Source organism: Pristiophorus japonicus, chromosome 8, assembly GCF_044704955.1.
Source record: "Pristiophorus japonicus isolate sPriJap1 chromosome 8, sPriJap1.hap1, whole genome shotgun sequence".
Classification (NCBI taxonomy): domain Eukaryota; kingdom Metazoa; phylum Chordata; class Chondrichthyes; family Pristiophoridae; genus Pristiophorus; species Pristiophorus japonicus.
In genome coordinates this window covers 53,961,473-53,988,467 of record NC_091984.1, presented here as the reverse complement: position 1 = coordinate 53,988,467, position 26,995 = coordinate 53,961,473, and the positions used below count along the sequence as shown (strand labels likewise).

The 26,995-nt window shown below is 45.4% G+C and overlaps 1 protein-coding gene across 7 annotated transcripts in view; it reads right to left on the bottom strand.

The window, feature by feature from the left end:
• Window positions 1-26,995, bottom strand: part of zte38 (zebrafish testis-expressed 38) — a 144,859-nt gene that overhangs the window by 73,631 nt on the left and 44,233 nt on the right. For 6 of the 7 annotated variants that reach the window (XM_070886082.1, XM_070886083.1, XM_070886079.1 and 3 more), the window contains 6 exons: window positions 16,887-16,950; window positions 7,497-7,533; window positions 7,204-7,224; window positions 1,049-1,075; window positions 873-940; window positions 16-167 (listed from right to left, as the gene is read on the bottom strand). In XM_070886082.1, coding sequence (XP_070742183.1) covers window positions 16-167; window positions 873-940; window positions 1,049-1,075; window positions 7,204-7,224; window positions 7,497-7,533; window positions 16,887-16,950 — 369 coding nt within the window. The remainder of the gene's footprint in view (window positions 1-15; window positions 168-872; window positions 941-1,048; window positions 1,076-7,203; window positions 7,225-7,496; window positions 7,534-16,886; window positions 16,951-26,995) is intronic. The other variant, XM_070886080.1, reaches the window with a different exon arrangement.

Genomic DNA, 26,995 nt, shown 5'->3' with positions numbered 1-26,995 from the left:
ATAAACCGAATTTACCTTCATCATAATAGAAGAGTTTCATTGTTAGAGACACATCATTAGGAAGAATTTCAAGGCTCTGCATCAAGACAAACAGCTTACGGATGAGCAGGATGGAAGCTTTCTTCGTATCTTGAAGGCTTACTTCTGTTCCAATATGTTTGTTTTTGCTGTACAAATTTAATTACATGGGCAATGAATGTCCTAGCTATTTTTGGCATATTTCTGTTGCATAATCGGGGTAACTAACTTATTATGGCAGAAAAATCATCCGGAAGTAATTTTTGTTGGTATTCTGCCATTAAATCCCCTCCCCTCAAGTGCCATTGCACTTTTAGCCTTTCCTGCGATTCTCCTGCTGAGTCTTGCGTGCCTTAATTTAAATATATGGATCTGGAGTTTACTCCACGTTTGCACTTAAATACACCCATAATCTGGGCGCAAACCAATTACATGGCTGAAGAGCTTACTTGTGTAACTACAATATGCCAAAGTCTCTTCAATCATTTCCGTCCATCCATCAAACCCTCTGTCTGAATGAATCTACTCTCACAAAACTGGCTACGTCTCCAACTCTCAAATGTGAGTATCCGCCAATTGGTGGGATGGGTCTCTTAATATTGCAACCAGATTTTCAGGTGCAGCAGGAAATAAACTCAGATTTCTGGTCTTTTACATGAAATTTTAAAAATGATATATCTTCACCTGAGACCTACTCTGTATTTTCTGTTTCTTTTAATGCATCAGTATAAATCACATTAAAAATTAATAAGCTTCCCCGATTGCAGGTTCTACTTGATGTGTTGAGATGATTAAAGGATATCATAGGATAGTTAGAGAGAAACTATTTCCTCTCGAGCAGCTCAGTTAATTACCTTAAAATATCCAGCTTTGGTCCATCTGCAGTGTACTTGAATTTAAACTGGTAAGACTCAATTATGCTCTGTAGGTAGACATGTGATTAAGTCGAGTTAGTTACCTTTAATTTTTACCCATAGACTAAAATTAAAATTGTATTATATAAACATTTTCACAAAGTATAAATGCTTACATTTGGATCCTCGGGATCTCTATGAACCTAGAGATTCAAATTTACAGAATTTGTACAGTACAGAGATCGTATACTCCTTAAAAATAGTTACATATTTAAATAATCACTACAGCTACAAGATACAGATAAATATATTCACAGAATATATACATGTCAAGAATATTAAATAATCAATGATCAATTTCCATTCAATAGTCAATCTTTTTTCTCCCTTCAGCCCATGTATGGCTTGAACTGTTATGGATTCTCCTTTTTAATTTTTTTGTCTTTCCACTTTCCTGAAGACAGCAACTTATGCTGGGGTGCAGTTTGAGAGGCACTGGTAACCTTCCTGCACCTTGTCCAAGTAGCCATTCTTCAAGGGTGTGCTGAGACAATGGGTTCGATATTTGCGTTTGGAGCCGGAAGGAGGAGTTTTGGACGGAAAACCCAGAAGTGCGGGGTTCCCAAACGTCCTGCAGGTTTTTACTGCAGGACATCTTTTAAATGTTTTCTCCATGCTTTCCACCCGACAGCCAGGCTGATTGGCAGGCTTTCCTGCGCATTGGAGGGACTTTGTACTTACAACCTGAAAAAATGGCCTACAATTGCAATGTATTTTATGCAGTTGCAATTTTAGGAGTTAAGAGTTAGCCATATGTACAACTCCCTCAATGACATGAATATTTAGAAATTGGACAACTTGTTGACACAACGGGGCTCAATTTTGGCCGAGCCCGTTTTTTAGTGTACTTACCCGAGTTGCACCGCTTAAGTACATCCGGAGATGCTCCAGAAAAAAATGTTCCAACTTTGGCCGCTGTCTGGCCCTCTTCTCTGCAGCCACGCAGCGTGGCCAGTCGCCTCGGGGGATGGAGCCTGCGTTCTGCACTGGAAAATGTGCCAGGACGTCTGCACATGCGCAGTGTAGAATAGTGATGGCCACACATGCGCAGTAGCGCTCCGAGTTAGCAATCAGCCATTTTTAAAGAGCTGCTTGTGTCTTCGTGCCAGAAAGAGTGCTGTGTTTGGAAAGATCACTGCTGAATGCCAGAAGGAGTGCTGTGTTTGGAAAAATCACTGCTGCATGCCAGAAGGAGTGCTGTATTTGGAAAAATCACTGCTGCATGCCAGGAATGCTGTATTTGGAAAAATCACTGCTGCATGCCAGAAGGAGTGCCAGAAGGAGTGCTTTATTTGGAAAAATCACTGCGGAATGCAAAATCAGTACTGTGTGTCTAAGAGCATTGGAAAAGTACTGTGAGTGTCTCAGAGTAGTTGCAGCAATACAGCAATGTAGCAATGTGGACCAAGGACAAAGAATTTCTTGCTGGAAGAAGTGCAGACACTAGTTACTGTCATTGAGAACAGATGGCAGGATCTGGATACCAGCAGAGGTCACATAAAAGTGCCACCAAAAGAAATGAAGAAACGTTGGAACCAAGTTGCAGAAGATTTCTGCGCAGTGGTGAACACCAAGCGATCTGGAAGCCAGTGTAAAAAATGGCAGGACCTTCGTCAAGTAGTTCGTGTAAGTAATATTTTCATTTATTCTATGCAATTGTAAATGTGACCAGCTGTATATGTCCCACTCAGCAGAAAGGCACCCTCTCTAAAAAGTTGCATTTTCATCTTTGCAGAAGAAATTGGCCCACAACAAAAGGGAAAGAACTCGAACAGGAGGAGGCCCGGCAAATGTGCACGCACTGACACCCTTGAAAGAGAGGGTCACTGCTTTGATGGGTCCTGCCTGGAGAAAAACAATCAGTAGCACAAGCTGGGCCCACGCTCGAGGGCGAGGATAAGTCCTGAAAATTCATCATGGCCCTTCAAATCAACCTGCTGCCTGGCCTGCTATGTGTGATCCTACTCATGCCACCCATCCTGCCCCCTCCTCTGCTGCTAACCATTTGACTGTTCTGTTATATTTTGCAGAACTTGAGGCCAATCCTGAAGATGTAGAAGAAGATTCAGACGCAGATGAGCCTGAAGAGAACACCTTACAATCCAACCCTCCAGACCAAGAACATTAGGTGGGGAGAGGGAGTGGCCTGAGCTGGATGAAGCTGCCAGTTTTGTATTGAATACAGAGCAGGTGCAGCTCATGAAGTTGCCAGCCCCTTCAGTGACTAGTGGTTTGAGTGCTGGTGGGACATTCCATGGTTTCACACCTTCCGAGGTTACGGTTTTCAGCAGTGGGGTGCAGCAAGTAACACCCAGGGCCCCACTGTCCCAGGCTGCGGGACCCACTGGGATACAGCGAGGCACACCCAGGGCCCCACCATCTGAGGCTGCGGGTCCCAGTGGAATGCAGCGAGGCAGACTCAAGGTGAGGGGAAGGAGAAATCGACTACGCTCTCCTGAGATGCAGGATGCAACAGATATGGTTCAGATCATGTCATTGAGTGCGGAGAGCATTGACCTTACCCGATCACTCTTGGACACCATCAGTCGGGTGAGTGATGAGGTAGCGGGATTGTCGGGAGAAGTAGCAGCAATGACACGGGAAATGGGAACGATGTCCGGGACCATCAGTGAGGGAATAGTGTCCATGAGGGAGGGAATGTCAGAGGTAGTGCAAAGCACGGCAGTGGCCATGAGGGAGGGAATGTCAGAGGTAGCGGAAAGGATGACACTGGCAATGACACAGGCCATCAGGGAGGGAATGTTTCAGTCCGCTGAGATACTGTCAGGTTGCATGAGGGAGGGCATGTGTGAGTTAGCTGCTGCAATAAGGGAACACACCCAGACCATGCGCCCATTGACAGAATCAACTGCCACTCCCACTGCAAGCCCCACACCAGCCTCTGAAGAGCCCCAAGCCAGGCCCTCCATATTACCACCTGACCCCACCCCGCCCCCACCTCCCCCCACCCCCATGAAGAAGTGCGCATTACCAGAGATGTTAGAAGGAATAAGCTTGGTACCAAGCCCAAAATCACTGCGCCACCGCCTGCGGGCAGGGGTGGTGGAGAGTTCAAGACCAAGCGCAGCGGGTGGTGTTAGACTAAGGGGGATGAGAGATGGGTGAAGCCTTTCTCTGCTGCTGTTGTTGTTGTTGATGTTGTTACTGTTGTAAATGTTCTCACATAAAAAGTTTTTTGTAAGTTATGTAAATTTATAAGTTTATAAGTGATCTTAAAGTTTTTAAGTGATCTTAAAGAGTCATATTAAAGTAAAGTTTGATACAAGAATAATTTTATTACAGTAAAGTTAAGTAAATTGTAAACTTTTGAATAAAATATATTTTACATTAAAACTGAATTATGTTCCATTAACACAACACAACATTACGGAACAGCTCCAAAAAATAAACATGTCCATGTGGAATAGTTGTCGCAGAGCCCTCAGGCATCAGTAAAGCATTCATGGATGAGCTGCTGGCGCAAGGCTTGAGCAATCGTTAAAGGAGTACGATGGCCCGCCCTTCTCCACCGTCATGCTCCGGCCTCAGGCACTTGCATGGTTTCCTCATCCTCGTCATCATCCTTCTCCTCCTCCTCCTGCTCATCACCTGCATCTTCCAAATCATTATCATCAGCCACTCTCACCGCAGGTGGGTCTTCTTCCACTACCAGCTGCTGCTGCCCCATGATGGCTAAGTTATGCAGCATGCAGCACACAACAGCGAACTGACCAACAATCTCAGGGGAGTGTTGCAAGTAGCCTCTGGAATGGTCCAGGCATCGGAAACGCTGTTTCAAGCTGCCAATGGTCCTCTTTATGATGCTGCGTGTCGCAATGTGCGACATGTTGTATTGACAGTCAGCTTCTGTCCGGGTTACACGCACTGGCGTCATGAGCCAGGTGGCGAGGCTGTACCCTTTGTCTCCCAGTAGCCAACTCTGCCCTTCTGGCTGCTGCTCAAACATGTCAGATATAATGCTGTCACATAAAATGAACGCATTATGAGTGCTGCCAGGGTATCTTGCATCGACTGACATGATGCGATGCATGTTGTCACATATGAGCTGCACATTAATGGAGTGGAAGCCTTTTCTATTCCTGAACATCTCGGAATCCTCCAAAGGTGCTCGCAAGGTGATGTGGGTACAATCAATGCAACCCTGTACCTTGGGAAGCCAGCAATCCTTGAGAACCCCACAGCCCTGACATGCGCGAAGGAATCACTTGATGATGTCATTCCTTCGAGCATGCAGTGCAGCCGTGACCTGGCGAATGGAGACATGTATTGCATGTTGAGAGATGGCGCACACATCTCCAGTTGTAGCTTGAAACGATCCAGAGGCATAGAATGAAAGTGCAGCTGTAACCTTCACTTCAACTGACAAAGCAGTCCACCTGACGCTTCTCGGCTGCAGGTCTGGTCTCAGCAACTCACAGATCTCACGGACTTCTCTGTGGAAATGCAGCCTTCTGCCACATTCTGCATCACTCAGGTGCAGAATGCCTGTCTCGATATTGCCAAGGGTAAGGCCTCCTGCCCAGTAGCCTACGGGCTATGATGTTCTTGATGTGATGAGCTCTAATCAATTGTCTACTACATAGCACACTGGGTATAGCATTGTCAGTCTTGCTCCCATACTTAAAAGTTAAACTTTTAAAGAAGCTCAAAACGGCAGGAAAGCAGGCAGCACAGGCTCGCAGTTCTCTTTCTCTCTCTCTCTCCCCCCCAAGGTCTGTATGGATGGACCACACCAAAAGGTCTTTTGTCCTTTCCTCTCTCCCTCCCCACACCTTGAGTCTTGTGACTTCTCTCTCCCTCCTCCCCCCCTCCTTGAGTTTTGTGACCTCCCTCCCTCCCCTCTCCCCCCCACCCCCACCCCAAGCCTCTCCGTTGAATTGCAGCCTCTCTGTGGCCCCCAATGCCGGCCAGATCGCTCTCTCTCTTCCTCCGCCCCCCCCACCCGCCGCCCCCCCCCAGCCTCTCCGTTGAATTGCAGCCGCTCTGTGGACCCCGATGTCGGCCAGTTCAATCGCTCCCGCCCCTGTCTCCTGGTGCGTTCTCCCACCCCTAGCCCAGGCCGAGTGGTCTCCCGGTGCGTTCTCCCGCCCCGAGCCCAGGCCGAGTGGCCTCCCGCACCAGCCAGCTGCCTTCCCGGGCCAAGTGCAGAAAGGTGAATTGCAGTTTGATGCTGAAGATAGGACTTTAATTTTTTATTTCTTCTTATTTTAATTGTGCGACGGAAGGATGGTTTTTCAAGTCTGTTCCCTAAGGCTTGGTTGGTTCAGGTCCAGGTCCTCTCCGCTTCCTGTCCCTTTCCCAGGTCGAATGGCCTCCGATGTACCTACCTGCGCTGATTTCTTTAACTCTCCGCAAGGGTTTTTTCAAGTGGCCACATACGCTGGCCTAAGTAGAAATGGAGTAACTATTAGCTGGCCAAAGTTGCCTAAATGGCCAGAACTGGCGTAGGTGGATGGTAACGCCCCCTTTTGAGAAAAAAATCTAACCTGGAAAAAACGTAACTAAGTGAGTTACGCTGGTGTAAATTGATTGGGGAAACTTGGGAATATTAAGTTAGGCCAGAAAAGCAGCTTACTCCAAAAAAAACAGAGCAACTCCTGGGGAAAATTGAGCCCATAGAGAGAAGGAACTTGCACTTATATAGTGTTTTTTATGATATCAGAACACCCCAAAGCAATTTACAGCCTATGAATTACGTTTTTTAAACTGTAGTCACTGTTGTTTTGTAAGCAAACACGGCAGCCAATTTGTGCACAGCAAGTTCTCACAAACAGCAATTAAATAAATGACTTTATAATGTGCTGATGGTGTTGGTTCAGGGATGACTGTTGGCCAGGATACTAGTAAGACTCACTCCTCTGCTCTTCTTTGAATAGTGCCTCGAGAGGGCAGATGGGACCTCGGGATGACATCTCATCCAAAAGATTTATTAATATTTTGAATGGACCACACAAAAAACTTTAAACCAACTTTTCTCTTTACAGTTACTGACAAACCTGCCATGCATTTCCAACCTTTTCTATTTGTACCTGTACTTCAATTTCCAACATGTACATTTTTTCATTTTCTGCCTTATTTAGAAATGCTTTTATTAGTAGTTTCAGGAGGGTAATGTATCAACTTTCATCCACTTTATCTCATTGAACATAACACTAGACTCCAGGATATTGGTCTTAGAAATCTGAATGAATTCCTAGTTTCAAAATCTTAAGTCTAATAGTGAACATGTAAATTTTTGGAATGTACTTACTCCCAGAATAATTGTTCGCAGCTATCAATAAAAGAAACAGAAAAGATTGTAATGTTTAGCTTTTAAACAATCTAAGAAATACATAATTACTATGTATGTAAATTTAAGACATTAAAATTAACCTTTATGATCTGATGAAATAGACATAAGATATAACTTTACACTTATGTTACTGACACCCTTCAAAAAAAATAAAGATTTTATGTACTTAAAATAACTGGAATACACAAGCTCCAAAGTTGTAAAATGAAATATTGAAAAATAAATTTGTATTTGACACAAAATGAACTTACAAATCTTTTCTCCAATGCATCGAAGCATCCCATCATCCTAGAAAAAAGAACAATGAAATAACTGTATTCAGCAAAGTGATTGAGGATGTTTCGTAAATTTGAATATTTCAGATCAACATTTCACATAATATAGAAAGTTTATCTCTTGACTCTTTCAATAAATTCTGCACAAAACATCATTGAGATCCAATACATTTATTTCACAGAATTACAGGCCGGAATTTTCTGGGGGTTCACCGAGCGGGATTGGTGGCGGGTTGGGTGGGAAATTAGATTTTTTTTGACAGAGGGTCAGGAACCTGCTGTCATCCCACCACAACATGCCTTTCCCAATGATGTCTGTGATCTCAGATCGGATCCAACCCGCAGAGGCGGGTGACCCAATTAAAAAATTATTGGCTTGTTGACAGACCCTCAATAATGGTTTTAACCTTACCTTTTCACTTTAACTGGTCGCCCACAGGGTCCACACTGGTCGTGGACCATGTCTATTAACCTGAGGCGGGAGTTGAATGAGCATTGAATCATCTGATTATTTGACAGCTTGAAATGTGCCATAAAAGCTCCCACCTCACAGTTGTTCACTTTCCAAACGCAGAAGCTGTTGCTTATTCCAGTTGGAACACAGATTGAGCTTTAGTAATTAAGTTGTTGTTGTTTATGCAGGGTGCAAGTGTTTGGAGCAAACTCTTCATCTGGTGTCACCTCATTGGACCAACCTCTCTTACCATTGACAGATTGCTTCTGTCATCTCAACTTTACCTGCCATCTATTCCATCAGCATGGGTACCATTTATACTGCTTCACCTTGGTCCTCAGAATCTGACCACGATCATCCCCAACACCAGCGATACCAGGCACACCAGCAGCACCAATAACACAATGCTGCACAGGACAGAGGGCATCAGCACTTGAGCATATTGCTGCCCGGGAAGCCAGGGATGGCCTCACCATGGCCAGATTTACTTCACTTGACGATGTACACCCTGGCTGCCACATGATGCACCACATTGGCACCATCCCATACCAACACCATAGAGCATCCATCCCTACAGTGTCCAAGCCATTCCTTTTACACTAATCAGCATTGCAGGGGGTACCCTTGTCTCACCATTCACTGCAACTCACTAAGCCGCTTTCGAAGGTGCACACAAATCTGTCCAAGAATGCAAAGTGCTGAAAATAAAAGTTTCAATGTTTGACAGCACATTAACAGAAACTTTACATGAACATTGGATAAACACTCAAGTGGCTATCCTTGTGTTGTTATGATTGCATTAGGATGAGGGTGAGTGTGAGGAATGGCTAGTGAGATGGGGATGTGATAATGGAGATGGAGAGGGATTGTTCGAGGTGCAAGGTAAGTTGGTATAATGATATACAGGGAAGGCAGAGTGATGGGGATGTGATATGTGTCACAGCAGGATGAGGTTGAGTGTGGCTTTGTAGTAACCTTTCGTGATCTACTGAGATCATTGTAAGGTTTGCCCCACTGCACCCAGATCCTCCTGATGACATCCCTGCTTGTTACTTCCTCTGCAATGCGGCAACAAGGCTGTCTTGGACTCCTGGGACGGTCTCTTCCTCCCATCGGCAGTGAAGAGAACCTCCCTGCGTGCTGTGACTCCCTCCATATGCTTATGGACAAACGTCAAAAGTAAGGTGGCCATGGTCCCTTTAAGGAAACTGGCTCAAGATGCATCATGAATGACATCACTAGTCCCGTTCCATCTAATTGGGCTGGGAAATGCACTTGGCGGGCTTAACAAGCCCGACTGAGGGAAGTTCATTTTAAGCAGCAGGATGGAGCCAGCAGCGGGGCCGTGACCTGCTACCGACACCAGCCGCATCAGACCGCCGAGATGAGCAAAATCTCGGCCACAATGTCTCACAACGAATCTAACTTTTTCCACAATTGAGCTTAACACTAAACAAATGATTGAAATGAAGAAAGACCATTTAGCTAATCTTCGCTTGTCACAGTAATCTCCGCTCCACTCCCATTCTGACCTCTCGGTCCTCGGTCTCCTAGACTGCTCTAATGAAGTTCAGTGGAAGCTCGAGGAACAGCATCTCATCTTCCGATTAGGCATTTTTTTTCTAGGATGATGGGATGCTTCGATGCATTGGAGAAAAGATTTGTAAGTTCATTTTGTGTCAAATACAAATTTATTTTTCAATATTTCATTTTACAACTTTGGAGCTTGTGTATTCCAGTTATTTTAAGTACATAAAATCTTTATTTTTTTTGAAGGGTGTCAGTAACATAAGTGTAAAGTTATATCTTAGCCTGTCTATGTCCTTTTGCAGATTTCTTGTGTCCCCCTTACACATTGCTTTTCCTCCCATCTTTGTATCGTCAGCAAACTTGGCTACGTTACTATTAAGTATCAAATAGCTCCACGAGGCTAAGTAAGGTGAGCTAGTTCAGGCATGACCTTACTCCAGTTTATTCATTCTTAAAGTGAGGATTCAACATGGCTGCCAACATTATATACACGGCTTGCGCCTGTCTGCCAGTGACCATTAGGACTCCGACAGTCGCGCCCTCTGGTGGCAGGTAAAACCCAGTTAACATATATAACATCATTCCCCCCAAAGTCCTTGGTACAGGTTGCATTTACAAGTTGAGATGGTATGGGGCCTTCCGCTCCCTGGTTGATCTTCTCAGTTCGAACCCAAGCTTGGGTGAGTTAGTAGGACCATTGCTGCATTGCGCAACAGTCGGCCTGACAGGACTGTCGGGGATGATAGGTTCATCTTTGTGAATGACATAAGGGTCAACTGATGGTTGGATGTGTGTTGGTTGGTCGATGATGATGTCCTCTTCAATTTGTTCTGGGTTGTCTGTGAATCGCAGTTTGGTTTGGTCGATGTGCCTCTTGCACGTTTGCCATTTAACAGTCTGACTACAAACACGGTTTTGGTCCCTCCTTGGCCAAAACTTGCCAGCAACCCACTTTGGACCATGACCATAATTCAGGACAAACACAGGGTCATGAACAACAATGTCACGTGATACAGCCGCGCAATCGTGGTACCATTGCTGCCGTTGCCTTCTGGTTTCGGCGTGATCATTGAGATCCGGGTGTACAAGGGAGAGCCTGGTTTTGAGGCCTCTCTTCATTAATAGCTCGGCAGGAGGGACCCTGGTGAGTGAGTGGGGTCTCGTCCGGTAACTGAGCAGAATACGGGACAAGCGGGTCTGTAGGGAGCCGTGAGTCATGCGTTTTAGGCTCTGCTTAATGGTTTGGACAGCCCCCTCTGCTTGACCATTTGACGCGGGTTTGAAAAGGGCAGACCTGACATGGTTGATGCCATTATGTGTCATAAACTCGTAGAACTCCGAACTGGTGAAACACGGTCCGTTGTCGCAGACAAGGATGTCGAGCAGGCCATGGATGGCGAACATGGCCCGGAGGCTTTCAATAGTGGCTGTGGACGTGCTGGATGACATGATTATGCATTCAATCCATTTGGAGTAAGCGTTCACTGCCACTAAAAACATTTTGCCGAGAAAGGGGCCGGCAAAGTCTATGTGGATCCTTGACCACGGTTTGGATGGCCATGACCACAGACTCAGCGGAGCCTCCACAAATGCGGTACTTAGCTGCATGCAAGTGTTGCACTGATGCACGCATGACTCCAAGTCCGAGTCAATGCTGGGCCACCAAACGTGAGACCTGGCAATGGCCTTCATCATGACAATGCCTGGGTGGGTATTGTGTAAATCTCGCACAAAAGTTTCGCTGCCTTTTTTTGGCATAACAACACGATTACCCCATAACAGACAATCAGACTGAATAGACAATTCATCTTTGCGGTGGCTATAAGGCTTAATTTCCTCCTGCATTTCCCTGGGAATGGCAGACCAATTTCTATTTAGGACACACCTTTTTACGCTCGACAGTACAGGATCCTGGTTGGTCCAGGTCCTAATTTGGCGAGCCGTGACGGGTGACCCCTCGCTCTCGAAGGCGTCCATGACCAACAGCAAGTTTGCGGGCTGCAGCATTTCCACCCCGCCTATGGGCAATGGTAGACAGCTAATCGCATCAGCAGTTTTCAGTGCCTGGTCTGTGGCGGATGACATAATCATACACGGATAATGTCAGTGCCCATCTTTGGATGCGGGATGAGGCATTGGTGTTTATACCTATGCTCTCAGAAAACAATGAAATAAGCGGCTTGTGGTCTGTTTCAAGCTCAAACCGAAGCCCAAACAGTATTGGTGCATTTTCCTAACCCCATATACACATGCTAAAGCCTCTTTCTCTACCATACTATAGGCTCTTTCAGCCTTAGACAGACTTCTGGACACGTATGCAACTGGTTGGAGTTTGCCTGATACATTGGATTGCTGGAGCACACAACCAACCCCATATGATGAGGCATCGCAGGCCAGCACTAACCACTTACATGGGTCATAGTGTACCAGTAATTTATTGGAACATAGCAAGTTCCTGGCCTTCTCAAAGGCTCTGTCTTAAGATTTGCCCCAAACCCAGTCGTTACCCTTTCTCAGCAACATGTGCAAGGTTTCTAGCAATGTGCTCAAACTAGGTAGAACGTTACCGAAATAGTTGAGAAGACCCAGGAACGAATGCAACTCCGTCACAGTCTGGGGTCTGGGTGCATTCTTGATGGCCTCTGTCTTCAAGTCCGTAGGCCTGATGCTGTCTGCTGCAATCTTTCTCCCCAGGAATACGACTTCTGGTGCCATGAAAACGCATGGAGCGTTTTAGCCTGAGTCCCACTCTGTCCAGACGATGTAGAACCTCTTCCAGGTTGTGCAGGTATTCGGTGGCGTCGCGACCGGTGATCAGGATGTCATCTTGGAACACGACGGCTCTCGGGACAGACTTCAGCAAACTCTCCATGTTTCTCTGAAATATGGCTGCCGCCGAGCGAATTCTGAAAGTGCATCTGTGGTATATAAACAGTCCTTTATGCATGCTGATGCAAGTCAGTTTTTACAACGATTTGACCTACTCCTATGTCATGTAAGCGGGGGTCAGGTCCAATTTGGTGAACGACTTCCCCTCTGCTAGCATTGCAAACAGGTCATCAGCCTTGGGTAACGGGTACTGATCTTGTGTCGAGACTTGGTTGATCGTTACCTTGTAGTCACCGCAGGCAGAGCTGCACATGGCTTTTCAACACCGGGACAATTAGACTGGCCCATTCACTGAACTCGACTGGTGATATGATTCCTTCCTGTTGAAATCTGTCCAGTTCAATCTCGACTTTCTCCCTCATCATGTACGGAACTGTCCGAGCCTTGTGATGGACGGGTCTTGCATCCGGGCCTAGGTGGATCTGCACCTTGGCTCTCATGAAGTTGTCGATGCTTAGTTCGAACAACAAGGGAAACATAAAGCGTCATCCACTGATGATAAGGCTTTAATATCGTTCCAGTTCCATTTAATTTTCTCAAGCCAACTCCTACCAAGCAGTGTTGGGCCATTGTCTGGAATGACCCACAATGATAAATCATGCACAGCTCCATTGTACGATACCTTTACGGCCATGCTGCCAATGACTGGTATGAGCTCGTTGGTGTAGGTACGCAGCTTCGCATTGATTGGGCTCAGTTTGGGTCTTTTTGCCTTAGTGTGCCACAGCTTTTCGAAAGCCCTCTGGCTCATTATTGACTGACTCGCAACCGTGTCCAATTCCATGGATACTGGAACCCCATTTAATTTAACTTCCAGCATTATCGGAGGACTTTTGGTAAAAGAATGCACCCCATATACTTCTTCGTCCTGTACCTCGGGTTGAGTTGTCTGTGTCGCTTGATCCATGCTGGATCGATCATCCTCAGCCACGTGGTGTGTCGCAGCACGCTTGCTCAGTTGCGGACACATTCGCTGAAGGTCCCCCATTGTTGCACGGCCTTTGCACACATATTGCTTGAATCGGCGTTGATGGGCCCGATGATAGCCCCCGCAACGCCAACAAGGCGAGATTTTATTCACCCCTGATGGCGGACTTTGAGCAGTTACAGGTCGTACGAACGCGGACGAGTAGGCCCTGCCATGTGCAGCTCTGCCTGTCGACGATATTATTTTATGCACAGTACTTGCCGGTGAGTTTCGATGCTGGGAGGACATCTGTTTTGAGTTTTCGTCCGTGGACATGCATGCCTGGGCGATCGTGATGGCCCTGCTCAGGTCTAGAGATTCAGCAGTCAGCAGCTTTCGAAGGATGACCAAGTGGCCAATGCCAAGCATGAAAAAGTCCCGCAGCATTTACTCTAATGTAGCTCCGAAGTAGCACGGCCCAGTGAGTCGTCTCAGGTCGGTGACAAATTCCGGCACGTCCTGGCCCTCGGAGCAACTGTGCGTATAGAAACGATACCTCGCCGTGATGATGCTTTCCTTCGGTTTAAAGTGATTGTGAATCAACGTACACAATTCATCGTAAGCCTTATCTGTTGGTCGAGTCGGTGAGAGTAGAGTCTTCCTAAGGACATAAATTTTTGACCCACAAACGATGAGGAGAACTGCCCTGCGCTTAATTGCATTATCAGTTCCTTCCAATCCGTTGGCTACGAAGTACTGGTCAAGGTGATCAATGAAATCCTCCAAGTCTTCCCCTTCCATGAATCTCTCCAAAATTCCAACAGACATGGTTGCGTGAAAGTTCGTATTTTTAACTCGTCGCCAATTGTTAAGTATAGAATAACTCCACGAGGCTAAGTACGGTGAGCTAGTTCAGGCATGACCTTACTCCAGTTTATTCATTCTCAAAGTGAGGATTCAACATGGCTGCCAACACTATATAGACGGCTTGCACGTGTCTGCCAGTGACCACTAGAACTCCGACAGTCGCGCTCTCCGCTGGCAGGTAAAACCCAGTTAACATACATAACAGTTACACTTGGTCCCTTCCTCCAAGTTGTTAATATAGATTGTAAATAGTTGGGGTCCCAGCACTGATCCCTGTGGCACCCCACTAGTTACTGGTTGCCAACCAGAGAATGAACCATTTATCCCAACTCTCTGTTCTCTGTTAGTTAGCCAATCTTCTATCCATGCTAAGATATTACCCCCAACCCCGTGAACTTTTATCTTGAGCAGTAACCTTTTATGTGGCACCTTATCAAATTCTGGAAGTCCAAATACACCACATCCACTGGTTCCTCTTTATCCACCCTGTTCGTTATATCCTCAAAGAACTCCAGCAAATTTGTCAAACCTGACTTCCCCTTCATAAATCCATGCTGACTCTGCCTGACCTAATTTTGCTTTTCCAAATGTCCTGCTGCTTCTTTAATAATGGACTCCAACATTTTCCCAACCACAGATGTTAGGCTAACTGGTCTATAGTTTCCTGCTTTTTGTCTGCCTCCTTTTTTAAATAGGGGCGTTACATTTGCAGTTTTCCAATCTGCTGGGAGCTCCCCAGAATCCAGGGAATTTTGGTAAGTTACAACCAATGCATCCACAATCCCTGACGCTACTTCTCTTAAGACCCTAGGATGCAAGCCATCAGGTCCAGGGGATTTATCTGCCTTTAGTCCCATTATCTTACTGAGTACCATCTCCTTAGTGATTGTGATTGTATTAAGTTCGTCCCCCCCTATAGCCCTTAGACTATCCACTGTCAGAATATTGTTAGTGTCCTCTACCATAAAGACTGATATAAAGTATTTGTTCAGAGTTTCTGCCATCCCCCATTACTAATTCCCTGATCTCGTCCTCTAAGGGACCAACATTTATTTTAGCCACTCTTTTTATGGGCCCAAATTTCCCCATGAGTTGCACCGTTTTTTTTGGTGTAACTTGATTTTTCTGGTGTATCTTTTTAGTTGCAAATATGGCCATTTAATTTGCGCCAGTGTAAGTGAGTTAGTTAGGTTTGTTGTTAGGTCAGTTGTTTTTTTTCCAAAAGGGGATGTTCCCAGCCACTTACACCATTTATGTCAATTTGGCCAGAAAAAAGTTGTACTAAACTAACTTAGGGCAGCGTATGTGTCCACTTTGGTCCGCACAGAAAGACCTTACTTACAGTTAAGGAATCGGTGCAAGTAACTACATTTAAAGCACCACCAAGCAACAAACAAAGCACAAAAAGTAATAAGCAATTAATTAACAAATAAAATAGAAGGAACCCTGCACCTAAAGCATCAAGACCAAAGTAATAAACAATCAATAAATAACAAATAAAAAAATAGAAAGAACCCTGCACCTAAAGCACCAAAATCAATCAGTAAATAACAAATAAAAAATAGAAGTCCTACCTTAGGGAACGCAGCAGGCCACCGATGAGGGAGCCCATTCGGCCAGGGCTAGGGACGGCGTGCTTCGGCCCCTCCCACACAGCCTGCAGCGCGCGTTTGCCGAAATGGCCTGCCAGACTCTAGCGCGCGTGCGCAGAGGTCCCGGCAGTGTTTTCAGCACCGGGACCTAGCTCCGCCACCTCTCTTCATTGTACGCCACGCCAGCTCCACAGATGGCCCGAGAATCGGCCATGATCGCAGGGAATTTTTCCCGGCGCTGCTTCTGAGGTAAAGTGTCGGCGGCGGGCTCGGAGGTGCGCGGAAAAAAACGGATGGCCAATATGGGCCCTATATACCTATAGAAACTCTTGCTATCTGTTTTTATATTTTGCGCTAGTTTACTTTCATAGTCTATCTTCCCTTTCTTAATCATTTTTTTAGATGTTCTTTGCAGGCTTTTAAAAGCTTCCCAGTCTTCTGTCCTCCCACTAGTTTTAGCCACTTTGTATGCCCTTGTTTTTAATTGGATACCGTCCTTTATTTCTTTAGTTAGCCACGGATGGCTATCGTTTCTCTTACACCCTTTCCTCCTCACTAGAATATATTTTTCTTGAGCGTTGTGAAATAGCTTCTTAAATGTACACCACTGTTCATCAATCGTCCTACACTTTAATCTATTTTCCCAGTCCACTTTACCTAACTCTGCCCTCATACCTTCATAGTTTCCTTTATTTAAGCTTAGTACGCTGGTTAGAGATCCAACTTTCTCAGCCTCCATCTGAATTTGAAATTCAATCATGCTATGATCACTCATTCCGATGGGGATCTTTTACTAGGAGATTGTTTATTAATCCTGTCCCTTCCCTTTTGTTCTTTCCTCCCCTCCCCGCTTTCCCTGCACTTGCTTAAAACCTGTTACAGCTCTAACTTTTTCTAGTTCTGATGAAAGGACATCAACCAGAAATGTTTATTCTGTTTCTCTCTCCACAGATGCTGCCTGGCCTGCTGAGTATTTCCAACATTTTCTGTTTTTATTTCAGATTTCCAGCATGCGCAGTATTTTGTTTGCTTTTGTGTTGTTATCGATAATCTAGTGGTTTTTAAAAATTCATTCAATTAAGTGTTTTATTATTACATTGTCTGTAAGTAAGATAAGGTGTACTTACCATTTTACTACTTTAGATGCTCCAGGAAACCGACTGTCTTCACGCAGAATTTTTACGCACATGCCTGAGAAATGATGAAGTTATATTTATTAAGGTTTTACCATTTTAAAAATTCCAAAAGGTACTGGTTATGTATTATCCGAAACACAGAACAGAAATTTAATGAATGATGGCTTTTTTATTTGCTGCATCCAGTTAGGACCATAGGCCATGGGCATGGATTTTGCGGTGATAATGATGGCAAACTATCGGTGTTTGCTGTCATTACCCCTTTGAAACTGACTGCACCGTCAGGATTTTCGCGTTTAAATGCGCATGCGCTAAATCCTGAAGTTGCGGTTCAGTTGTTCACTGCGCCAGCACAGGCTGCGCTGTCACAGGCTGCACTGGCAATCAGTGAAATCAGTGGAGCTAATGAAAAATGTAGCTTTCCTGCGTTAATATCGCTGTTAAATAATCCATTAAATGCTAAGACTTGTTGGAATAGGTGCAACTGGGGTTTTAACAGCATAATGACTGTTCTGGACCTGACAAAATAATGTTTATATTTGTGGATGTCAAACTTATCCATTATTATAAAAATTACAATAAAAAATAAGATTTTTTAAAAGTTTCTTCATGATATTTCAGCTTCTACCTTATCGCTATGTGAAAGTCCCAATCTTTATTTTGCTCTATGTAACATTTTTAAAAGCTGAGGATAAAAGCTGCCTTTTATTTCCTGGTTTTCCAACTGGGAGAATTCTTAATTGTGACTGACTGCTTAGATGTGTGATGACATCACTGCTGCATCTTTAAAAAAAATTATTCCTGGGATGTGGGCATCGCTGGCAAGGCCAGCATTTATTGCCCATCCATAATTATCCTTGAGAGGTGGTGGTGAGCTGCCTTCTTGAACCGCAGCTGTGTCGTTAAGATACTTCATAGTACTGTTAGGGAAGGAGTTCCAGGATTCTGAACCAGCATCGATGAAGGAATGGTGATATACTTCCTACTCAGGATGATGTGTGACTTGGAGGGGAACTTTGAGGTGATGGTGTTCCCATGTGCCTGGAATCCCCCATTCACAGTGTTGCAATCAATTACATGTCGGGAAATGTTAGGTTTTCGCCACAGAGATCGCAAGATTTCTGCGGGCAGCTGTCTTCGAGGTCAGAGGCGAGTGCCTTTGCTTTGCTGCTAACTGCAAATTACGGGCCATTGAAATCGTCATAGTATCAATAAATCTCTGTAATTCACACTAGCCAATTAGTCACTATGCCAAGATAAGTTAATTACTGACCATTAATTACAACAGTAGCTTGCATTTATATTGCGCTTTAACATAATAAATAGTCCCAAGGCACTTTACAGAGGCGTAATCTGCCTATGATGATGATGATGATGAATCAGACAAAAATGAATGCTGAGCCAAAGAAGGAGATATTAGGATGAATGGCCAAAAGCTTAGTCGAAGAGGTGGGTTTTCAAGGAGAAGAGGCAGTGAAGTAGTTAAGGGGTTTAGGGAGGCAATGCCAGGGCCTAAGCGGCTGAAGGAACAGCCATCAATGGTGGGGTGAAGGGAGGGCAGATGCACAATCAGCCTGAATTGGAGGAACAAAGGGCAAGATTTTCCATTATTTTTGCATGCATAATGCCCATCTAACGTCCATTTTACCGCTGAAATGAGGCATAACGCCCAGATATCGGCCATTTAGCCACAAAATGGAAACTAACACCCATTTTTCGGATACTTATCGCCGAGCGTTACTTTCGCCATGTACGTAACGCCAGGAAAAAATACCGCCCGCCCACTTTTTTGGGGCGGAATCATCAGAATGGGCGAAATCAACACCCATAATATCACCCAGCGTTACCTTCCACACATAATTAACACCGAGATTCAGTAATACCGACCGCACCATTTTATAGATCACGTAAAGATCACATTTGCTGAAACATTCGCCCAGGAGATTGCCCAGCGTCACATAGAAACATAAAATCATAGAAAATAGGTGCAGGAGTAGGCCCTTCGAGCCTGCACCACCATTCAATATGATCATGGATGATCATGCAACTTCAGTACCCCATTCCTGCTTTCTCTCCATACCCCTTGATCCCTTTAGCCGTAAGAGCCACATCTAACTCCCTTTTGAATATATCTAACAAACTGACCTCAACAACTTTCTGTGGTAAAGAATTCTACAGGTTCATAATTCTCTGAGTGAAGAAGTTTTTCCTCATAGAAACATAGAAACATAGAAAATAGGTGCAGGAGTAGGCCATTCGGCCTTTCTAGCCTGCACCGCCATTCAACGAGTTCATGGCTGAACATGAAACTTCAGTACCCACTTCCGGCTTTCACGCCATACCCCTTGATCCCCCGAGTAGTAAGGACTTCATCTAACTCCCTTTTGAATATATTTAGTGAATTGGCCTCAACTACTTCCTGTGGTAGAGAATTCCACAGGTTCACCACTCTCTGGGTGAAGAGGTTTCTCCTTATCTCGGTCCTAAATGGCTTACCCCTTATCCTTAGACTGTGACCCCTGGTTCTGGACTTCCCCAACATTGGGAACATTCTTCCTGCATCCAACCTGTCCAAACCCGTCAGAATTTTAAACGTTTCTATGAGGTCCCCTCTCACTCTTCTGAACTCCAGTGAATACAAGCCCAGTTGATCCAGTCTTTCTTGATAGGTCAGTCCCACCATCCCGGGAATCAGTCTGGTGAATCTTCGCTGCACTCCCTCAATAGCAAGTATGTCCTTCCTCAAGTTAGGAGACCAAAACTGTACACAATACTCCAGGTGTGGCCTCACCAAGGCCCTGTACAACTGTAGCAACACCTCCCTGCCCCTGTACTCAAATCCCCTCGCTATGAAGGCCAACATGCCATTTGCTTTCTTAACCGCCTGCTGTACCTGCATGCCAACCTTCAATGACTGATGTACCATGACACCCAGGTCTCGTTGCACCTTCCCTTTTCCTAATCTGTCACCATTGAGATAATAGTCTGTCTCTCTGTTTTTACCACCAAAGTGGATAACCTCACATTTATCCACATTATACTTCATCTGCCACGCATTTGCCCACTCACCTAACCTATCCAAGTCACTCTGTAGCCTCATAGCATCCTCCTCGCAGCTCACACTGCCACCCAACTTAGTGTCATCCGCAAATTTGGAGATACTACATTTAATCCCCTCGTCTAAATCATTAATGTACAATGTAAACAGCTGGGGCCCCAGCACAGAACCCTGCGGTACCCCACTAGTCACTGGCTGCCATTCCGAAAAGTACCCATTTACTCCTACTCTTTGCTTCCTGTCTGACAACCAGTTCTCAATCCACGTCAGCACACTACCCCCAATCCCATGTGCTTTAACTTTGCACATTAATCTCCTGTGTGGGACCTTGTCGAAAGCCTTCTGAAAGTCCAAATATACCACATCAACTGGTACTCCTTTGTCCACTTTATTGGAAACATCCTCAAAAAATTCCAGAAGATTTGTCAAGCATGATCTCCATTTCACAAATCCATGCTGACTTGGACCTATCATGTCACCATTTTCCAAATGCGCTGCTATGACATCCTTAATAATTGATTCCATCATTTTACCCACTACTGAGGTCAGGCTGACCGGTCTATAATTCCCTGCTTTCTCTCTCCCTCCTTTTTTAAAAAGTGGGGTTACATTGGCTACCCTCCACTCGATAGGAACTGATCCAGAGTCAATGGAATGTTGGAAAATGACTGTCAATGCATCCGCTATTTCCAAGGCCACCTCCTTAAGTACTCTGGGATGCAGTCCATCAGGCCCTGGGGATTTATCGGCCTTCAATCCCATCAATTTCCCCAACACAATTTCCCGACTAATAAAGATTTCCCTCAGTTCCTCCTCCTTAATAGACCCTCTGACCACTTTTATATCCGGAAGGTTGTTTGTGTCCTCCTTAGTGAATACTGAACCAAAGTACTTGTTCAATTGGTCTGCCATTTCTTTGTTCCCCGTCATGACTTCCCCTGATTCTGACTGCAGGGGACCTACGTTTGTCTTTACTAACCTCTTTCTCTTTACATACCTATAGAAACTTTTGCAATCCGCCTTAATGTTCCCTGCAAGCTTCTTCTCGTACTCCATTTTCCCTGCCCTAATCAAACCCTTTGTCCTCCTCTGCTGAGTTCTAAATTTCTCCCAGTCCCCAGGTTCATCTCGGTCCTAAATGGCTTATCCCTTATCCTTAGGCTGTGACCCCTAGTTCTGGACTTCCCCAACATCGGGAACATTCTTCTTGCATCTAACCTGTCCAATCCCATCAGAATTTAATATGTTTCTATGAGATCCCCTCTCAGTCTTCTAAATTCCAGTGAATATAAGCCGAGTCGATCCAGTCTTTCTTCATATGTCAGTCCTGCCATCCCGGGAATCAGTCTGGTGAATCTTTGCCGCACTCCCTCAATAGCAAGAATGTCTTTTCTCAGATTAGGAGACCAAAACAGCACACAATACTCAAGGTGTGGTCTCACCAAGGCCCTGTACAACTGCAGTAAGATCTCCCTGCTCCTGTACTCAAATCCCTTCACAATGAAGGCAAGCATGTCATTTGCTTTCTTTACTGCCTGCTATACCTGCATGCCTACCTTCAATAACTGATGCACCATGACACCCAGGTCTCGTTGCACCTCCCCTTTTACTAATTGTCACCATTCAGATAATAATCTGCCTTCCTGTTTTTGCCACCAAAGTGGATAACCTCACACTTATCCACATTATATTGCATCTGCCATGCATTTGCCTATTCACCTAACCTGTTCAAGTCCCCCTGCAGCCTCCTAGCATCCTCCTCGCAGCTCGCACTGCCACCCAGCTTAGTGCCATCTGCAAACTTGGAGATATTACATTCAATTCCTTTGTCTAAATCATTAATGTATATTGTAAATAGCTGCGGTCCCAGCACCGAACCCTGTGGCACCCCACGAGTCACTGCCTGAAATTCTGAAAAGGACTCGTTTAATCCCACTCTTTGCTTCCTGTCTGCCAACCAGTTCTCTATCCACGTCAATATATTACCCCCAATACCATGTGCCTTAATTTTGCACACTAATCTCTTGTGTGGGACCTTGTCAAAAGCCTTTTGAAAGTCCTGATACACCACATCCACTGGTTCTCCCTTGTCCACTCTACTAGTTACATCCTCAAAAAACTCTAGAAGAATTGTCAAGCATGATTTCCCTTTCATAAATCCATACTGACTTGGACCGATCCTGCCACTGCTTTCCAAATGCGCTGCTATTACATCTTTAACAACTGATTCCAGCATTTTCCCCACTACTGATGTCAGGCTATAATTTCCTGTTTTCTCTCTCCCTCCTTTTTTAAAAAGTGGGCTTACATTAGCTACCCTCCAATCCATAGGAACTGAACCAGAGTCCATGGAATGTTGGAAAATGACCACCAATGCATCTACTATTTCTAGGGAAACTTCCTTAAGTACTCTGGGATGCAGACTATCAGGCCCTGGGGATTTATCGGCCTTCAGTCCCTTCAATTTCCCTAACAACATTTCCTGACTAATAAGGATTTCCCTCAGTTCCCCCTTCTCGCTAGACCCTCTGTCCCCTGGTATTTTCAGGAGGTTATTCATATCTTCCTTAGTGAAGACAGAACCAAAGTATTTGTTCAATTGGTCTGCCATTTCCTTGTTCTCCATTATGAATTCACCAGATTCTGACTGCAAGGGACCTACGTTAGTCTTCACTAATCTTTTTCTCTTCACATATCTATAGAAGCTTTTGCAGTCAGTTTTTATGTTCCCTGCAAGCTTACTCTCATACTCTATTTTCCCCCTCATAATTAAACCCTTAGTCCTCCTCTGCTGAATTCTAAATTTCTCCCAGTCCTCAGGTTTGCTGCTTTTTCTGGCCAGTTTATATGACTCTTCCTTGGATTTAACACTTTCCCTAATTTCCCTTGTTAGCCACGGTTGAGCCACCTTCCCTTTTTTATTCTTTAGCCACACAGGGATGTACAATTGTTGTAGTTCATCCATGTGATATTTAAATGTCTGCCATTGCCTAGCCACCATCAACCCTTTAAGTATCATTCGCCAGTCTATCCTAGCCAATTCACGTCTCATACCGTCGAAGTTTCCTTTCTTTTTCAGGACCCTAGTCTCTGAATTAACTGTGTCACTCTCCACCTTTATGAAGAATTCGACCATATTATGGTCACTCTTCCCCAAGGGGCCCCGCACGACCAGATTGCTAATTAATCCTCACTTGTTACACAAGACCCAGTCTAGGATGGCCTGCTCTCTAGTTGGTTCCTCGACATATTGGTCTAGAAAACCATCTCTAATACACTCCAGGAAATCCTCCTCCACCGTATTGCTACCAGTTTGGTTAGCCCAATCTGTATGTAGATTGAAGTCACCTACGATAACTGCTGTACCCTTATTGCACGCGTCCCTAATTTCCTGTTTGATGCCATCCCCAACCTCCCTACTACTGTTTGGTGGTCTGTACACAATTCCCACTGACGCTTTCTGCCCTTTGGTGTTTTGCAGCTCTACCCATTTACATTCCACATCATCCACGCTAATGTCCTTCCTTACGAATGCGTTAATCTCCTCTTTAACCAGTAACGTTACCCCACCTCCTTTTCCTTCCTGCCTGTCCTTCCTGAATATTGAATACTCCTGAATGTTGAGTTCCCAGCCTTGGTAATCTTGGAGCCATGTCTCCGTAATCCCAATTACATCATATCCGTTAACAGCTATCTGCGCAGTCAATTCATCCACCTTATTATGAACGCTCCTCGCATTGAGACTCAGAGCCTTCAGGCTTGTTTTTTTAACACTCTTTGTCCTTTTAGAATTATGTTGTAATGTGGTCCTTTTTGATTTTTGCCCTTGATTTCTGTGCCCTCCACTCCTGCTTTTCTCCTTCCTACCTTTTGCTTCTGCCCCCTTTTTACTTCCCTCTGCCTCCCTGCATAGATTCCCATCCTCCTGCCATTTTAGTTTAAACCCTCCCCAACAGCACTAGCAAACACTCCGCCTAGGACATCAGTTCTGTAAAGTCCTTACTCACTCAATGGCACAAAACCCACACGAGGCACATTCTATGGACAAGGTCACTCTATGACCTGAACCTTTATTCACAGGACCAAGAAGTGCTGACCCTGCGTGGAACCTCCCTTTATATACCTGGATGACCAGGTAAGGAGTGTTTCCCACAAGTTCACCCCCTGTGGTTAAGGTGTGCATTGCTTAAGTATATACAGTATTTCAGTGGTGTTACATAGAGGTTACATACATGACATCACCTCCCCCCCAAAGTCTTATTGGGATCATAGGTTAAGTCTTTCAGGTGGTCTATGCTCTCTCGTGGAGTGCCGCAGTTGGGGCTCTGGTTGTTGAGCCTTGGCGTGAGTGTCTGTCACCTGTGGTGATTCCGGCCTGTCCGGGCTGACCGCCGAGACTGTGCAAGGTGCTGAATGTTCTTGTTGCTCGTTCACTGGCGGTGGTGTGAGCACCATCTCATGCTCTTCCTCGGGTTCCTCAGTGTCTATGCTGAACCTTTTTTTTTTACTTGGTCCAGATGCTTACGGCATATCTGCCCATTGTTAAGTTTAACCACAATGACCCTGTTCCCCTCTTTGTCTATTACAGTACCCTCAAGCCATTTGGGCCCCACGGCGTGATTGAGGATGAATACGGGGTCATTTATTTCCATACATCTCCTCCTTGAATTTCGGTCATGGTACTCGTTTTGCAACTGGCGCTTGCCCTCAACTATGTCGGTCAGGACTGGGTGAATTAGGGACAACCGAGTTTTGAGTGTTTGTTTCATAAGTAGCTCAGCGGGCGGGACTCCCGTGAGTGAGTGCGGTATTAAAAGAGATGGCGGAAGTTATAGCAGATGCATTCGTTATAATCTACCAAAATTCTCTGCACTCTGGGGAGGTACCAGCGGATTGGAAAGCAGCTAGTCTAACGCCTCTGTTTAAAAAAGGGGGCAGATAAAAGGCAGGTAACTATGGGCCGGTAAGTTTAACATTTGTAGTGGGGAAAATGCTTGAAACTATCATTAAGGAAGAAATAGCGGGACATCTAGATAGGAATAGTGCAATCAAGCAGGCGCAGCATGGATTCATGAAGGGGAAATCATGTTTAACTAATTTACTGGAATTCTTTGAGGATATAACGAGCATGGTGGATGGAGGTGTACCGATGGATGTGGTATATTTAGATTTTCAATAGGCATTCGATAAGGTGCCACACAAAAGCTTACTGCAGAAGATAAAGGTTCGCGGAGTCAGTGGAAATGTATTAGCATGGATCGAGAATTGGCTGGCTAACAGAAAGCAGAGAGTCGGGATAAATGAGTCCTTTTCGGGTTGGAAATCGGTGGTTAGTGGTGTGCCACAGGGATCGGTGCTGGGACCACAACTGTTTACAATATACATAGATGACCTGGAAGAGGGGACAGAGTGTAGTGTTACAAAATTTGCAGCTGACACAAAGATTAGTGGGAAAGCGGGTTGTGTAGAGGACACAGAGAGGCTGCAAAGAGATTTAGAATGGGCTAAGGTTTGGCAGATGAAATACAATGTCGGAAAGTGTGAGGTCATCCACCTTGGGAAAAAAAACAGTAAAAGGGAATATTATTTGAATGGGGAGAAATTACAACATGCTGCGGTGCAGAGGGACCTGGGGGTCCTTGTGCATGAATCCCAAAAAGTTAGTTTGCAGGTGCAACAGGTAATCAGGAAGGCGAATGGAATGTTGGCCTTCATTGCGAGAGGGATGGAGTACAAAAGCAGGGAGGTCCTTCTGCAACTGTATAGGGTATTGGTGAGGCCGCACCTGGAGTACTGTGTGCAGTTTTGGTCACCTTACTTAAGGAAGGATATACTAGCTTTGAAGGGGGTGCAGAGACGATTCACAAGGCTGATTCCGGAAATGAGGGGATTACCTTTTGATGATAGATTAAGTAGACTGGGTCTTTACTCGTTGGAGTGCAGAAGGATGAGGGGTGATCTTCTAGAAACATTTAAAATAATGAAAGGGATAGACAAGATAGAGGCAGAGAGGTTGTTTCCACTGGTCGGGGAGACTAGAACTAGGGGGCACAGCCTCAAAATACAGGGGAGCCAATTTAAAACCGAGTTGAGAAGGAATTTCTTCTCCCAGAGGGTTGTGAATCTGTGGAATTCTCTGCCCAAGGAAGCAGTTGAGGCTAGCTCATTGAATGTATTCAAGTCACAGACAGATAGATTTTTAACCAATAAGGGAATTAAGGGTTATGGGGAGCGGGCGGGTAAGTGGAGCTGAGTCCACGGCCAGATCAGCCATGATCTTGTTGAATGGCGGAGCAGGCTCGCGGGGCTAGATGGCCTACTCCTGTTCCTAATTCTTATGTTCTTATATTCTTATGGGACCTATAGGCCAGCAGGAGGCGCGATAGGCGGCATTGAAGGGAGGGTCCTTGAATCCTGAGCATGCCTTGTTCAATGATTTGGACCGCACGTTCCGCCTGGCCATTGAAGGCTGGCTTGAACGGTGCTGTCCTGACATGGTTGATGCCATTGCCCAACATGAACTCTCGGAACTTGTAGCTCGTGAAACATGGGCCATTATCGGCAACAAAGATGTCCGGCAAGCCGTGGGTTGCAAAGACCGCACGGAGACTCTCCACAGTGGTGGATGTTGTGCACTAATTCAAAATGATGCACTCGATCCATTTCGAGTACGCATCTACCACAATGAGAAACATTTTTCCCATGAACGGGCCTGCGTAGTCTACATGAATGCGTGACCATGGCCTGGTGGGCCAGGGCCACGGGCTGAGCGGGGTCTCCCTGGGGGCATTACTCAGCTGGGCACATGTCGTGCACCTGCGAACACAGTGTTCCAGGTCTGAATCAATTCCCGGCCACCTAACATGTGACCGGGCAATGGCCTTCATCAGAACGATGCCTGGATGCTCACTGTGGAGTTCCCTGATGGATACCTCCCTGCCCCTCTGGGCATGACTACCCAGCTGCCCCACAGTAGGCAGTTTGGATGGAGAGCTCATCCATCCGCCTGTGAAACAATCTGACCTCCTCAGGGCATGCTCCG